The sequence below is a fragment of the Haliotis rufescens genome, unplaced genomic scaffold, assembly GCF_023055435.1.
Source record: "Haliotis rufescens isolate VD_foot unplaced genomic scaffold, xgHalRufe1.0.p SCAF_11, whole genome shotgun sequence".
NCBI classification, from domain to species: domain Eukaryota; kingdom Metazoa; phylum Mollusca; class Gastropoda; order Lepetellida; family Haliotidae; genus Haliotis; species Haliotis rufescens.
In genome coordinates, this window is record NW_025963791.1 from 31,405,799 (window position 1) to 31,422,083 (window position 16,285).

Here is a 16,285-nt window from a genome sequence, read left to right on the forward strand (position 1 = left end):
AAAAATATTCAAAACCCATGCAATTACTTTCAATTAACTTGCATACAAAGAAAAACTCAAATATATTAAAACAGCACTCTTAAATACCCAATGAAGCTTTTCCAGCATGTGTACAAAGGAGCTAATTTCTGAAAGACAATTACGAGCTAATTTATATATTTGGAACAATTATATACATTATTTCATTTTTTTAAAATCTTAAAATGTCCGCTAATTTTGGGAAAAAGCCAATAGAGTGATGAATAGATGAGTGAAAAAATATTGGTTACCCAATGAAAAATGTAATAACCCAATTAAAATAGAAACCCTAGAGTAAAAACTCAATTGCTCAAAAAGTTATCTGGAGCTCTGACCCTTAAATAAAACCATTGACAGAAGTTCTAAGCCTGCTTTAGATATGCCAAACATTGTTCGAAGTACAGTACATCTGGTCACAGGATCACAGAAGCCTTATATATACAGTAAGCAGTGAAACATGAGACTGGGTTACCATGGCACTAACTTCACTTGAAGCACATAGATAGTAACTCGAGAATGGTGTATTTTGAGTCTATATTCTCTCTGTTACCCATAAGACGTAAATTTCACCCTTTGCAACACAATAAGTCAATATCAATAGTTTACCAGGGATGTAATAAGGTATGGTGTACGTTGATTTCACCACTTGATTGACAGGGGTTGAAGCAAGTCTACAGTCAGGCTTGCTATGGTGAGAACCTGCAAGACAACAAATAGTGAACATATTTACAATTGCATGTCGTTGATGGGACAGACTTGTGAATGTTAAACTTGTGACATTGGTAACTTCAAGATTGTTCATTTATTATGGCGTGTGGCGGGAATCCTTTCCCCTCCTCCACTATTTAACATTGTAACATGCAACATTTCTTTCATGGTCCCCCAAATACATGTTACATTTTTTCATGACACCCCCTTCCTATCATAAATGTCCGATCCTTAAACAATTTTCAAATTCCTAACCTTTATATTTGAAAAAATATAAATGTCATCTTTTCATGACCCTACCATATAACTGTGAGCCATTTTCGTGACCCCACTTCTTTCGCTGTCATTTTTTCATGACACCCTCTCCCTATAATAAATGACCGGTCTCTAAAAAATGTTCAAATTCATAACCTTTCTATTTTAAAAATCATAAGTGTCATTTTTTCAATGGCCCTCCCACATAACTGCAACACCACTTATTTTGCTGTGTCATTTTTTCATGACACTCACCCTACCCAAAAATCTCACATCGCAAACCCCTCCCCCTCCCCTCCCTCCCCTATAATGAATGACCAGTCCCTGAGACCATATAATCCATTAGTTTTCCTTTTATGCTATATTTGTTATACTAGTTAAAAGAATCTGTCTTAACATCAAACATCTTCCCGAGGCAAATGAGTTAACGGACTATAAAAGTCCAGTTTCCTCCCATTCCAAACTAGGCTGGTATTATGGAGTTACATTTTGGCTGGAATAATGAGTCTGTGCATAGTCCAATCAAATTTGTGCACTGAAATCGTAATCCGGTTTGGAAACTGTCATGCAGATTTTGATCGATTGCAGGATTTGCAAAGCATGTGCACCGCCAACTCGTTATCAGCAGATATTTTCAAAATCTTTTCATGTTTTTAATCAAGATGCTCACATGATTTGATGCATTTCGCGATGCAAGACCAGTTTTATCACAATATAGATCTTGATTATTGATCAGATCGTTTTGTCTGGGCGCCACCATTTTGTGTGAAGCAAACGCAAGTGATACGAGAGGTGGAATCTGATTGGTCCATAGGAGAGGCTTAGAAGGGACATAACTGGTAATAGCCACTGGTGGCGCTACGATCGAGCCCAGTAATTCCAGTCTAGTTCGACTTTTATAGTCAGTTAACTCTCTTGCCTTGGGAAGATGAACATCACCCTTCAAAGTTTTTTTTTTTCCTTGGTAGCCATTTGTCTCCTAAAGTTATTTTCTTGGTTGTCAAAAGCAATATACTCATCAAACTGTGTAAAAGCCAACTGTTGATAAACCAAAGTACTGTACTGAAGACAGATTTAATTTTCTCTCAATTATTAATTTTTTAAATCACTGAAGTAAGGACATGGGGGATTGCTAACTGCATCACCAGAAAAGCACGAGGTCCAGCATATGTCAAATGATCACCGGTACTATTTCTGGGTTATTGAGCCGGAAAGTCACACACAAATATATTTATCACAGTGTTTAAAAAATGTGGCCCACTGTAACACAAAATAGAATAATGTTATGAAAAGCCATGTCTAGAAATCTTTGTTGCAAAACGTTCTATTTACTATTTTTGAGGTTTTAACTACAAATCACTCGATGTCATCTGAAGCAAAACTATGGAATGTTAGACTGCCATTGTATGCAAGATTTCTAAATCTGAATTCTAAAAATAGGTGCGTGTGTATGTGCGTGTGTTGTATACACAAGAGCCATCAATAAGTTGTCACGAGGGGTAGCCACTTAAGCAGCTTCATCATGGCTGTCAAATGTAGACAATGGTTGCCCAATAGAGGGGCAGAACTGATGTTTGTTTCATGTTCTGAACAGATTTCACAACTTACTCTTGACTTGTCATCATATGTGAATGCCGCTCCTTTCCCATTGACTGTGACCGAGCCAGGCTTGGCGGGAACCCCGAGGACTGTGACCCCACTGAGCGAGGTCTCCACACCATGCGTGTAGTTAGAGGCCACCACTCTGTTACTCAGGGTGTTCTGTTCAATGAGATACAGCTCTCATCAGGAGGAAGGACCATCTCAGTAGGCCAGGATATACACCAGCAGATTGTACGGAGACTCTGATATACACCCACAGATTGTACTGAGACTTTGACATACACTCACAGATTGTACTGAGACTTTGATATACTCACAGATTGTACGGAGACTCTGATATACACCCACAGATTGTACTGAGACTTTGATATACACCCACAGATTGTACTGAGACTTTGACATACACTCACAGATTGTACTGAGACTTTGATATACTCACAGATTGTACTGAGACTTTGATATACACTCACAGATTGTACTGAGACTTTGATATACTCACAGATTGTACGGAGACTCTGATATACACCCACAGATTGTACTGAGACTTTGATATACACTCACAGATTGTACTGAGACTTTGATATACTCACAGATTGTACGGAGACTCTGATATACACCCACAGATTGTACTGAGACTTTGATATACTCACAGATTGTACTGAGACTTTGACATACACTCACAGATTGTACTGAGACTTTGACATACACTCACAGATTGTAGTGAGACTTTGATATACTCACAGATTGTACGGAGACTCTGATATACACCCACAGATTGTACTGAGACTTTGATATACACCCACAGATTGTAGTGAGACTTTGATATACACTCACAGATTGTACTGAGACTTTGATATACACCAGCAGATTGTACTGAGACTTTGATATACACCCACAGATTGTAGTGAGACTTTGATATACACCCACAGATTGTACGGAGACTCTGATATACACCCACAGATTGTACTGAGACTTTCATATACACTCACAGATTGTACTGAGACTTTGACATACACTCACAGATTGTAGTGAGACTTTGATATACTCACAGATTGTACGGAGACTCTGATATACACCCACAGATTGTACTGAGACTTTGATATACACCCACAGATTGTACTGAGACTTTGATATACACTCACAGATTGTACTGAGACTTTGATATACACCAGCAGATTGTACTGAGACTTTGATATACACCCACAGATTGTAGTGAGACTTTGATATACACCCACAGATTGTATGGAGACTCTGATATACACCCACAGATTGTACTGAGACTTTGATATACTCACAGATTGTACGGAGACTCTGATATACACCCACAGATTGTAGTGAGACTTTGACATACTCACAGATTGTACGGAGACTTTGATATACACCCACAGATTGTACTGAGACTTTGACATACACTCACAGATTGTACTGAGACTTTGACATACTCACAGATTGTACGGAGACTCTGATATACACCCACAGATTGTACTGAGACTTTGATATACTCACAGATTGTACGGAGACTTTGATATACACCCACAGATTGTACTGAGACTTTGACATACACTCACAGATTGTACTGAGACTTTGACATACACTCACAGATTGTACTGAGACTTTGATATACTCACAGATTGTACGGAGACTCTGATATACACCCACAGATTGTACTGAGACTTTGATATACACCCACAGATTGTACTGAGACTTTGATATACACTCACAGATTGTACGGAGACTTTGATATACACCAGCAGATTGTACTGAGACTTTGATATACACCCACAGATTGTAGTGAGACTTTGATATACACCCACAGATTGTACGGAGACTCTGATATACACCCACAGATTGTACTGAGACTTTGATATACTCACAGATTGTACGGAGACTCTGATATACACCCACAGATTGTACTGAGACTTTGATATACACTCACAGATTGTACTGAGACTCTGATATACTCACAGATTGTACTGAGACTTTGATATACCCACAGATTGTACTGAGACTTTGACATACACTCACAGATTGTACTGAGACTCTGATATACTCACAGATTGTACTGAGACTTTGATATACTCACAGATTGTACTGAGACTTTGATATACTCACAGATTGTAGTGAGACTTTGATTTACTCACAGATTGTAGTGAGACTTTGATATACACCCACAGATTGTACTGAGACTTTGATATACTCACAGATTGTACGGAGACTCTGATATACTCACAGATTGTACTGAGACTTTGATATACTCACAGATTGTACGGAGACTCTGATATACACCCACAGATTGTACTGAGACTTTGATATACACCCACAGATTGTACTGAGACTCTGATATACTCACAGATTGTACTGAGACTTTGATATACACTCACAGATTGTACGGAGACTCTGATATACACCCACAGATTGTACTGAGACTTTGATATACACCCACAGATTGTAGTGAGACTTTGATATACTCACAGATTGTACGGAGACTCTGATATACACCCACAGATTGTACTGAGACTTTGATATACTCACAGATTGTAGTGAGACTCTGATATACACCCACAGATTGTAGTGAGACTTTGATATACACCCACAGATTGTAGTGAGATTCTGATATACACCCACAGATTGTACTGAGACTTTGATATACACTCACAGATTGTACTGAGACTTTGATATACACTCACAGATTGTACGGAGACTCTGATATACACCCACAGATTGTACTGAGACTTTGATATACTCACAGATTGTACGGAGACTCTGATATACACCCACAGATTGTAGTGAGACTTTGATATACACCCACAGATTGTATTGAGATTCTGATATACACCCACAGATTGTACTGAGACTTTGATATACACTCACAGATTGTACTGAGACTTTGATATACTCACAGATTGTACGGAAACTCTGATATACACCAGCAGATTGTACTGAGACTCTGATATACACCAGCAGATTGTACTGAGACTCTGATATACACCAGCAGATTGGACTTTGATATACACCAGCGGATTGTACTTTGACTTTGATATACTCCCACAGATTGTACTGAGACTTTGATATACACCCACAGATTGTCCTGAGACTTTGATATACACACATACCCTCACAGATTGTACTGACACGTTGATGTATACTCACAGACTGCACTGAGAAGGTTACAAGACTGTACTGGTTGTTTTCAACTGTGTCTGTGGGTGAGAAAAGATGAGATATTGACAATAATAGTAACACAGCAAGCAGAGAAACTACTGGTCTGAAAGAGCCACATTTTGTTGGCAACTTTGATGAATGCTGAACTTACCTAGAGTTTCACCATCATCCCAGAAGACTTCTCCGGATGCCGTTCCGTTGCCGTCAAGGGCAACCAGCAGAGCAAACATCTCTCCACGCCTTAAAAGGAAACACATAATATCTTTACATGTGATATTTGTAACACAACAAACAAGGCTGTGCTCAACTGGTATTGTCATTTAGTCTCATGAAATATTCTGTTATCCAGCATATACCGTATTTGACGTAATAAGCGCCCCGCTCTAATAAGCACCCACGGCAATATTTGCTGATATATTGGCTAGTGAACAATCCCAGTAAGCACCGCTTCCGATTGATCAATGTACACAAGACTTATTATTCGCGTATGATACATACTCGTGTGTTATATGCACCCTTAATTATGGGCAATTAAATTCTGGAAAAAAATATCTGTCGTACATAAACATTTCTGGCTATCAGCATAAACCACGAAATTTACGTATGTTTCAACTCTGTTTTTTTCCCACCAAAATGATGTTCTAATAAGAGACCCCTATTTCTTATTTTGAGAGCACCCTGGGCGCTTATTACGTCGAATACGGTATTTGAAATAAGGATGTTTCTTAAATAATTATGGGAATTAATCAAACAGTGAAAGGAACTTGAACAATGGAAGCTGACTCTTTCTCATAGTCATAACAAACCTGGCTCTTCTATAAAAGTGGAATGAGTGAGTGAGTATGGTTTTATGCCAGTTTCAGCAATATTCTAGCAATATCAAGGCAGCTGTCACCATGGACGGGCTTGACACATTGTTCCAATGTCTGGGTTCGAACATGACTTGCAAGTGGGATGATCAAACACATCACCTTAGACTACCCCACCACCCCACAATTTTGGAATATAAGGCACTGGACAAATTAAGCCATATCATTCTTAATTAAATAATCTTTGTATACTAAATGGCTGATTAAACGAGGCAACGAAGAAATTAATTCTCGACAACTTCATTGCCCATTTCATTCCTCTGACAGTCTTGACTTAATCATGTTAATGCTGAAACGACATTTAATAACGATTGAAAAACTGTAATAACTTGTAAAACCAAGAAACAGTCATCATGGCAAATGTAACAAGACAAAAAGTGAGCAGGATTCACTAATACCCACAACTTCAACTGCAACATATTTCTAAGTTCAAAACATGAAAAAAGCAATATTTTCTCAGAAAATCCCTTAATTATGGGCAATCAAATTCTGGAAAAATATATCTGTCGTATATAAACATTTTAGGCTGTCAGCATAAACCACGAAATTTATCTTTCAACTCTGTTTTTTTCACCAAAATATTATTCTAATAACAGCCCCCTATTTCTAATTTTGAGAGTGCCCTGGGCGCTTATCACGTCGAATACGGTAGCTGACATGGCTGTACTACTGGTTATGGCAGAGACAAAGCAGGACACCCTCACTCGGAATGCCCGAGACTCACATCTGGTCGGTGGTGACAGCAGCTGGCTTGGTGGGGATCACGGACCCTCCTCGTACGTGCAGGTTGATCTTGTCGATGGGGGCGTCCAGTAGCACACTCTGACCCACAGTGGACACCTGTGACATGTTGTAGTAGTCATACCAGACATCGCCCGGAATGTAGGCCTGCACGGTTACAGCTCCCTACAATCAGCACAGATACGTCACAGTCTGTCTTCTATCTGTAACTATAGGAGGCTGAGGTGAGATACTGCATGCTTCAGACCAAACCACAAACAAATCTAAGACTACATGTCATAAGCCATGCCCTAGCATAGGGCCCACTACCCTGCTGGTGATAACAGCAAGTTTGACTACTCACCTCAGGTGAGATGAGTATGTTTGACTACCAAGCTGGTGAGATGAGTATGTTTGACTACCCAGCCAGTGAAATGATTGTTTGACTACCAACCTGGTGAGATCAGTTTGCTTGATTACCAACCTGGTGAAATGAGTATGTTTGACTACCAAACTGGTGAAATGAGTATGTTTGACTACCAAACTGGTGAAATGAGTATGTTTGACTACCAAACTGGTGAAATGAGTATGTTTGACTACGCACCTGTTCCAACACAGGTGAGATGAGCAGGGCTGACCCCCACAGGAACTGCTTGTCTACTGCCACAGCCTCAGGATACCTGCAATGGTCCAGTCAGTGGCTCTTATATGCTGTCGATACTTGTCATCCTCCAAACCAGAGCTATCAGATATTGATATGGAAGACCACTGACAGAAACAGGTGATCTTTTATGACTTTGCTTTTAAAGCTTATCAAACCTCACATCCCACCACAAAGAATTTATGTTAACAAATCATCTTCACTAAGCAAGAAAAAATATCAAACTTGTGTTATGGTCTGTATTGATTTTCTGAAAGATGTTTTGTCGAGATATTAGTGGTACTGACTGGAAGAGCAATGGGCGGGCCACAGGGCCCCCGTCGACGTGGCTGCGGTAGAGGAGGGTGTAGAGTAGGGGCAGCAGGCGGTACCGTGTCTCCAGCACCGACCTCATGATGGCCTGCGTGTTAGCGTCAAATGATGCGGGGTCCTGGTCCTGCGGGGGAAAACATGGCCGTGTGACCTTGATGGTGATTCAAACTGTAGCCCTCCATGAAGGGTTGGTTGGTTGGTTTGTTGTTTAACGCCGCACTCAGCAATATTCCAGCTATATGACTGCGGTCTGTAAATAATCGAGTCTGGACCAGACAATCCAGTGATTGACATCATGAGCATCGATCCACGCAATTGGGAGCGATGACTTGTATCAATCAAGTCAGCGAACCTGACCACCCGATCCTGTTAGTCGCCTTTTACGACAAGCATAGTCGCCTTTTACGGCAAGTATGGGTCAAGTGAGTGAGTGAGTGAGTGAGTGAGTGAGTGAGTGAGTGAGTGAAGTTTAAGGCAACTTTGAACAGCATTTAAGTTATATCATGGCTTGACACCTTATTGTGAGGGGAAAGTCTGAAATGAAACCCACGAGCTATGGTGCTGACAAACCTAGAAACATAATCAGGGCCAACTAGGATTCGAACCCACAAACACAGGTTTCTGAAGTGCCCAAGGTACGTAACTCTGCACAGCAAATTGATGATAGGGCATTCCTTGGCCCTCAGGTCAGAAGATGTCAGAAACTGAATCTTAAATATGGCTGCTGTACATCTCCATTATTGTAATGTTAGAAGCATCTCCTGCTTCAGGAATATTCAGATCCACCTAGCTCCAGCTCCACCACACAGCGTGTTACATCCACCAGGTGCCGTACCTTCTTCCCACTGTTGTGGTTCCGCATGAAGGGGTAGAAAGCTCCAACCTGCATCCACCGAGTACACAGCTCTGCATTGGTGTCACCACGAAAACCACAGATGTCGACACCAACAAAAGGGATTCCAAACATTTGGAAGTTCAAAATACCTGGAACAGGATCAAAATACCTGGAATATGAACAAATACCGGCAACATGAACAAAATACCTGGAATATGATCAAAATACCTGAAATTTGTATCATGATACCTGCAAAATGAACAAAATAATTTGAATATGATCAAAATACCTGCAATATGATCAAAATACCTGCAATATGATCAAATTATTGTAATATGATCAAAATACCTGGAATATGATCAAAATACATTAAATATGATCAAAATACCTTGAGTATGATCAAAATACCTTGAGTATGATCAAATTACTTTTAATATGATCAAAATACCTGGAATATGATCAAATTAATTGTAATTTGATCAAAATACCTTGAATATGATCAAAATACCTTGAATACAATCAAAATACCTGGAATGTGATCAAAATATCTGGAATGTGATCAAAATACCTGGAATGTGATCAAATTACTTGTAATATGACAAGAAAATAGCTTTAATCTGGGATTGCGAAGTCATGATGGGCAGATTCTGGCATGACAATGGGACACAATTCTTCACAGTGATTTGTGGTATCTCAGCAGACAGTATCACCTGTGCCCCCTGAAACATGTCAACTAATGATTTAGTTGTAGTGAAGTAATAGGTTTACATTTAGTCTGCCATGTTTCTTTAATGCTGCACTCGGCACTATTCCAGGTACAAAACAGTGGGCCGTCAATAATCAAGTCTGGACTAGACAATCCAGTGATTGACAACATGAGCATCAATCCACAGTGGGACACAATGACATACAATTAACTAAGTACACCTGCTCTGATCCAGTTAGTCGCCTCTCAAGACCAGGATAACCTGCTGGGGGCCTACGTTCTTACCATGATTCCCAATAACATAGAGAATCTCACCCGAGTGTCTTTTGATATCAAATATATCAACACGAGTTGATAAAAGTGGAAAAATTCCGAGGCTTGCCGATGACTTTTGCCACTTTTATCAACAAGTGTTGATATATTTGATATCATAAGACACGAGGGTGAGATTTTATTTATCATCCAACATCATTCTTCCAACTTTTTCAATTTGTAGACAGTAATTAGCAGTGTCTTCAGTGTAAAAAGTACTGCTAACAGCTTCAGTAGCAGAGCCATTAGTGATGTCATTTGATTGTGACATCATGGTAACCAGTGATGTCACAATGGTCTGCAAAGCATTGTGATGTAATTTCATTGCAGCGATATCTACAGTGTAGATATCGCTTGATCTAATCCAATTGATATCTCCTGTGGGAGCCAGTTTTGGATGATAACAGGGCTATCCCATGTATAAATGTTACAAGGCTTCCAACAAGGGGATGCAAACTCCTGCACCCCACTCTTGGGCTCCGCATGCAGAACTTACCTGGGATGGAGTAGTACAGGTCGACCCAGCTGGAGAGGTTGTCTCCCAGCCAGTGGCTGCCGTACACGCCTGCGCTGGGGTATGTTGACCGAGACAACACGATACTACGCTTGTTCAGCAGCTTCTTCAACACACTGGAAAGGAAGCATCATGTCTGATTCATATTGTACACGTTGTTGTTTAACACCACACTCAGCAATATTTCAGCAATATCACCATAGTCTGTAAATATTTGAGTCTGGTTCAGACAATCCAGTGATGGATATAACGCTACTTACCGTTGTGGTACAATGACATATGATCAACCACGTCAGTGAGCCTGACCACCTGATCCACTGGTCACCTCTTACGACAAGCGTGGGTTACTGGAGGCGTATTCTAACACGGAATTCCCACAGGGTTTTGTACATGTGACTGTGTAAGATACAGTGTGAACAAGAAAAGGGTGTGCATCCACTGGTCGCCTCTTACGACAAGCATGGGTTACTGGAGGCGTATTCTAACACGGAATTCCCACAGGGTTTTGTACATGACAAACAACTCTAGGCAAGGGAAACCAATGGTTGATATCATGAGCAAACATCCATACTGTCAGCTTACAAAACACAATTTACCAGGAAGCACATTGCAACCATCCAGTTCTGTTTCAACAATCTTTGGTGTTGGGATTTATTCTGCCCCAGAACCCTCCAGGGTGTGAGTTTGGTTTAACGCCACTTTGAACAGTACGTATTCATGTTATACCATGGCTTGATATGGGAGGAAATCCTGAAGTGATGCACGTCTTAGACGTTTACCACTTTGGCCAAACCCTGAGCACAGGTATGGTGCCGATAAAACTTGAAACATAATCAGGGATTCAAACCCACGATCATAGGTTTCTGGCACAGCGGACTCTGCACAGCTTGGCGACCTGTGCCCCCAGAATCCTCCAGGGGAAGGCACTATTGTAACAGTGTAGTGAATGCATTCTAAGTAACTCTACCTCCAAAACTTAAAATTCACCAGCCTGATGTGAAGAGATCTGCCATTACAAGTTGAAATATTTCAATATTAGTTGTGTTCATTGTAATTCATGCATTCTGATTAGCTGAATTGGTCACATGTTATTGCGTTCATTTCCCAATAAATGAAAAACTTTTAGCCATGTCCACCAAGGTGGACTACTTTTATTACTACAGAATGTCGAGGGATCACAATATTTCAGTTGAGTGAATTCCCTTTCTGCTCAATTGTATCATCATGCACAGGACATTTAAGCGAAATTCATGGATATTTATTGTCCAAACAACCCTTTGATACCCAAGGCCAAGAAGGAATGAAACAGTAAATGTGCAAGCTCACTCGCCTGTTATTCCCCACATGCATGCACGTGTATGTGTGTGTGTGTGGCTGCTTGTACTAGTCCGGACTGATGCCGATTTATACTGCTAGCTCACCGAGATACCATGCCGCAGTTTAACATGAATATCCCACTCAGACACAGTATACTGACTCCGAGCAAACCAGTCCTTGTTTTAGCCCCTTAATGCCGAGCGGCAGACAGTGTAACAACAAGTACCATCTTTTAACGCAGCTGGGGATCGAACCCCGGACCTTCCGCTTTCCGGGCGGACGCTCTACCATTAGACCACGGAGGCGGTCCAGCGATAAGAGAGTGTGTTATCCTACAGGACAGTGTGTGACCAGTGATAAGAGAGTGTGTTATCCTACAGGACAGTATGTGAGCCTGGACACAGTGCCAGCAGTCGCCCCTCACCTGCTGGTGACCTTCATCTCACTGAGCCCGTACATGTTGTGCAGGTTGTAGTGGGTGGAGAGGCTGTGTTTGGCTGACGGACACAGCGTCCCTGCCATCAGACTGGACCCATCGATAGCTGTGGGGGGGATTGTACAGATGATTTCAAAGATGATTCCAAAGATATATAATCGATAGCTGGGGTGGGGGCACATTTCAAGGATAATATATAATTTATAGCGCAAAGACATTGTACAGATGATTTCAAGGCTATATGATCAATAGCTGTTGGGGGCGGCACTGTACAGATGATTTCAAGGAAATATAAATGATGTTCTTGAAGCAAAAACGAAACTGGTGATTTTGAAGAAAGAGTGCAAAAACTATTTAAGGGCAGTATATGTTATTATTGTGACAGTAACTTTCTGAAGATACTATTGTCAGGATTGAAACAATGGAGTCAAAATATCCCCCTCACATTAATTACAATGAAGTATTACATATTAATGTTTATCTTGATAGCTATCATGTTCCAAATTTAAAAAACATGGTATTTAACAAGGCAACATAATTACTGCTTCCTTTTGAAGTTGACAGTGTCAGAAAAACTTTGATTTAGTTGATCTTGACAACCAGGCAGTTCTGTTGTCATGGAAGCATGTGATATCATCAGTTATAGCACGGCATCGTATCATTCTAGTCACTTAGTCCTTATTATGTCACAGAGTACACCACTGATGAAGGCAGCACTTACTGGGTGGGACGAAGGGAGGGTTGTCTAGCGAGTTGCTGGTGCAGCCCGTGATGGAGCCAGTCACGAAGTTAGACGGCTCATTCATGTCCTGGGAGAAATGCTTACACATGTTAACCAAAATCTTTCTTTGTGATGCTTAGTATCTTGAATCTGGTCAGATTGGCATATTTATATGATCTATCATATATTATTTTGACAGATAAATTCATACAAAAGACACTGACCAGAAATTACACTGGAAAATAGAGAAAATTTAAAGTGACCGGTCATTTGAAATAAAAAATAATGCATAGTATTTAGAAAAATTATTTTCTAAAAATTGAACAACTGTTCCATGATGATTGACATTGCATTAACGATGTTTGCAAGAGAATTACTTTGACAATAGAGTACAGTGGATACTCTTTCTTTATATATATACATTTCTTTAAATGTCAGTGAAAATATGAGTGTACATTTCATGATTTAGTACTGATAAAGCCTTAAGTGTTTCATATTTTTCAGAATTTTGTTCAGCTCTGAATACTGAAAGGACCAGATGTATGTAGTTCAGAGGTTCTACTGACCACCCAGAGACCGTCATAGGGAACCTGGTCGTGGTACATCTTAGCTTGTCTGTACCACCACGCGGAACTGTTGGGGTGGAAGAAGTCTGGGAACACTGTCAGGCCTGGCCACACCTACAACACAGGGGTGGGGGACAATGTAGAACATAGGGGGTGGAGGACATGTAGAACACAGGGGTGGGGGATGTGTAGAACACAGGGGTGGAGGATGTGTAGAACACAGGGGTGGAGGACATGTAGAACACAGGGGAGGAGGATGTGTTTAACACAGGGGTGGGGGACAATGTAGAACATAGGGGGTGGAGGACATGTAGAACACAGGGGTGGGGGACAATGTAGAACATAGGGGGTGGGGGACATGTAGAACACAGGGGTGGAGGACGTGTTTAACACAGGGGTGGGGGACAATGTAGAACATAGGGGGTGGAGGACATGTAGAACACAGGGGTGGGGGACAATGTAGAACATAGGGGGTGGGGGACATGTAGAACATAGGGGTGGAGGACGTGTTTAACACAGGGGTGGGGGACATGTAGAACATAGGGGGTGGGGGACAATGTAGAACATAGGGGGTGGAGGACGTGTAGAACACAGGGGTGGGGGACATGTAGAACACAGGGGTGGAGGACGTGTTTAACACAGGGGTGGGGGACAATGTAGAACACAGGGGTGGAGGATGTGTAGAACACAGGGGTGGGGGACGTGTAGAACACAGGGGTGGAGGATGTGTAGAACACAGGGGTGGAGGACATGTAGAACACAGGGGTGGGGGACGTGTAGAACACAGGGGGTGGAGGACGTGTAGAACACAGGGGGTGGAGGACGTGTAGAACACAGGGGTGGGGGACGTGTAGAACACAGGGGATGGAGGATGTGTAGAACACAGGGGTGGAGGACGTGTAGAACACAGGGGTGGGGGACGTGTAGAACACAGGGGATGGAGGATGTGTAGAACACAGGGGGTGGGGGACAATGTAGAACACAGGGGTGGAGGATGTGTAGAACACAGGGGGTGGGGGACAATGTAGAACATAGGGGGTGGGGGACAATGTAGAACATAGGGGGTGGGGGACAATGTAGAACATAGGGGGTGGGGGACAATGTAGAACATAGGGGGTGGAGGACGTGTAGAACACAGGGGTGGGGGACAATGTAGAACACAGGGGTGGAGGATGTGTAGAACACAGGGGTGGGGGACGTGTAGAACACAGGGGTGGAGGATGTGTAGAACACAGGGGTGGAGGACATGTAGAACACAGGGGTGGGGGACGTGTAGAACACAGGGGGTGGAGGACGTGTAGAACACAGGGGGTGGAGGACGTGTAGAACACAGGGGTGGGGGACGTGTAGAACACAGGGGATGGAGGATGTGTAGAACACAGGGGTGGAGGACGTGTAGAACACAGGGGTGGAGGACGTGTAGAACACAGGGGTGGAGGACGTGTTTAACACAGGGGTGGAGGACGTGTTTAACACAGGGGTGGAGGACATGTAGAACACAGGGGTGGAGGACGTGTAGAACACAGGGGTGGAGGATGTGTAGAACACAGGGGTGGAGGATGTGTAGAACACAGGGGTGGAGGATGTGTAGAACACAGGGGTGGAGGACGTGTAGAACACAGGGGTGGAGGACGTGTAGAACACAGGGGAGGAGGATGTGTAGAACACAGGTGGAGGAGGATATGTAGAACACAGGGGGTGGAGGTCATGTAGAACACAGGGGTGGAGGATGTGTAGAACACAGGGGTGGAGGACATGTAGAACACAGGGGAGGAGGATGTGTAGAACACAGGGGTGGAGGACATGTAGAACACAGGGGGAGGAGGATGTGTAGAACACAGGGGTGGAGGATGTGTAGAACATGGGGGTGGAGGACGTGTAGAACACAAGGGGTGGAGGATGTGTAGAACACAGGGGTGGAGGATGTGTAGAACACAGGGGTGCAGGACATGTAGAACACAGGGGGAGGAGGATGTGTAGAACACAGGGGATGGAGGATGTGTAGAACACAGGGGTGGAGGATGTGTAGAACACAGGGGGAGGAGGATGTGTAGAACACAGGGGTGGAGGACGTGTAGAACACAGGGGTGGAGGACGTGTAGAACACAGGGGTGGAGGATGTGTAGAACACAGGGGTGGAGGACATGTTTAAGACAGGGGTGGAGGATGTGTAGAACACAGGGGGTGAAGTACGTGTAGAACACAGGGATGGAGGATGTGTAGAACACAGGGGTGGAGGACATGTTTAAGACAGGGGTGGAGGACGTGTAGAACACAGGGGGTGAAGTACGTGTAGAACACAGGGGTGGAGGATGTGTTTAACACAGGGGGTGGAGGACGTGTTTAACACAGGGGGTGGAGGACGTGTAGAACACAGGGGTGGAGGACGTGTTTAACACAGGGGGTGGAGGACGTGTAGAACACAGGGGTGGAGGACGTGTAGAACACAGGGGGTGAAGTACGTGTAGAACACAAGGGGTGGAGGACATGTAGAACACAGGGGGTGGAGGACGTGTAGAACACAGGGGTGGAGGACGTGTAGAACACAGGGGGTGAAGTACGTGTAGAACA

The 16,285-nt window shown here is 42.7% G+C and overlaps 1 protein-coding gene across 1 annotated transcript in view; it reads right to left on the bottom strand.

Moving 5' to 3' along the window:
* Positions 1-229: 229 nt before the first annotated feature.
* LOC124132550 (lysosomal alpha-glucosidase-like) overlaps positions 230-16,285 on the bottom strand; it is a 32,717-nt gene continuing 16,661 nt past the window's right edge. Inside the window, exons 9-20 of the mRNA XM_046496498.2 lie at positions 13,715-13,828; positions 13,149-13,236; positions 12,416-12,533; positions 10,657-10,790; positions 9,143-9,291; positions 8,283-8,431; positions 7,939-8,014; positions 7,339-7,520; positions 5,897-5,985; positions 5,734-5,783; positions 2,590-2,742; positions 230-717 (exon numbers count right to left, since the gene is read on the bottom strand). Of these exons, the coding sequence (XP_046352454.2) occupies positions 658-717; positions 2,590-2,742; positions 5,734-5,783; positions 5,897-5,985; positions 7,339-7,520; positions 7,939-8,014; positions 8,283-8,431; positions 9,143-9,291; positions 10,657-10,790; positions 12,416-12,533; positions 13,149-13,236; positions 13,715-13,828 (1,362 nt within the window). The 3' untranslated portion in view covers positions 230-657. The remainder of the gene's footprint in view (positions 718-2,589; positions 2,743-5,733; positions 5,784-5,896; positions 5,986-7,338; positions 7,521-7,938; positions 8,015-8,282; positions 8,432-9,142; positions 9,292-10,656; positions 10,791-12,415; positions 12,534-13,148; positions 13,237-13,714; positions 13,829-16,285) is intronic.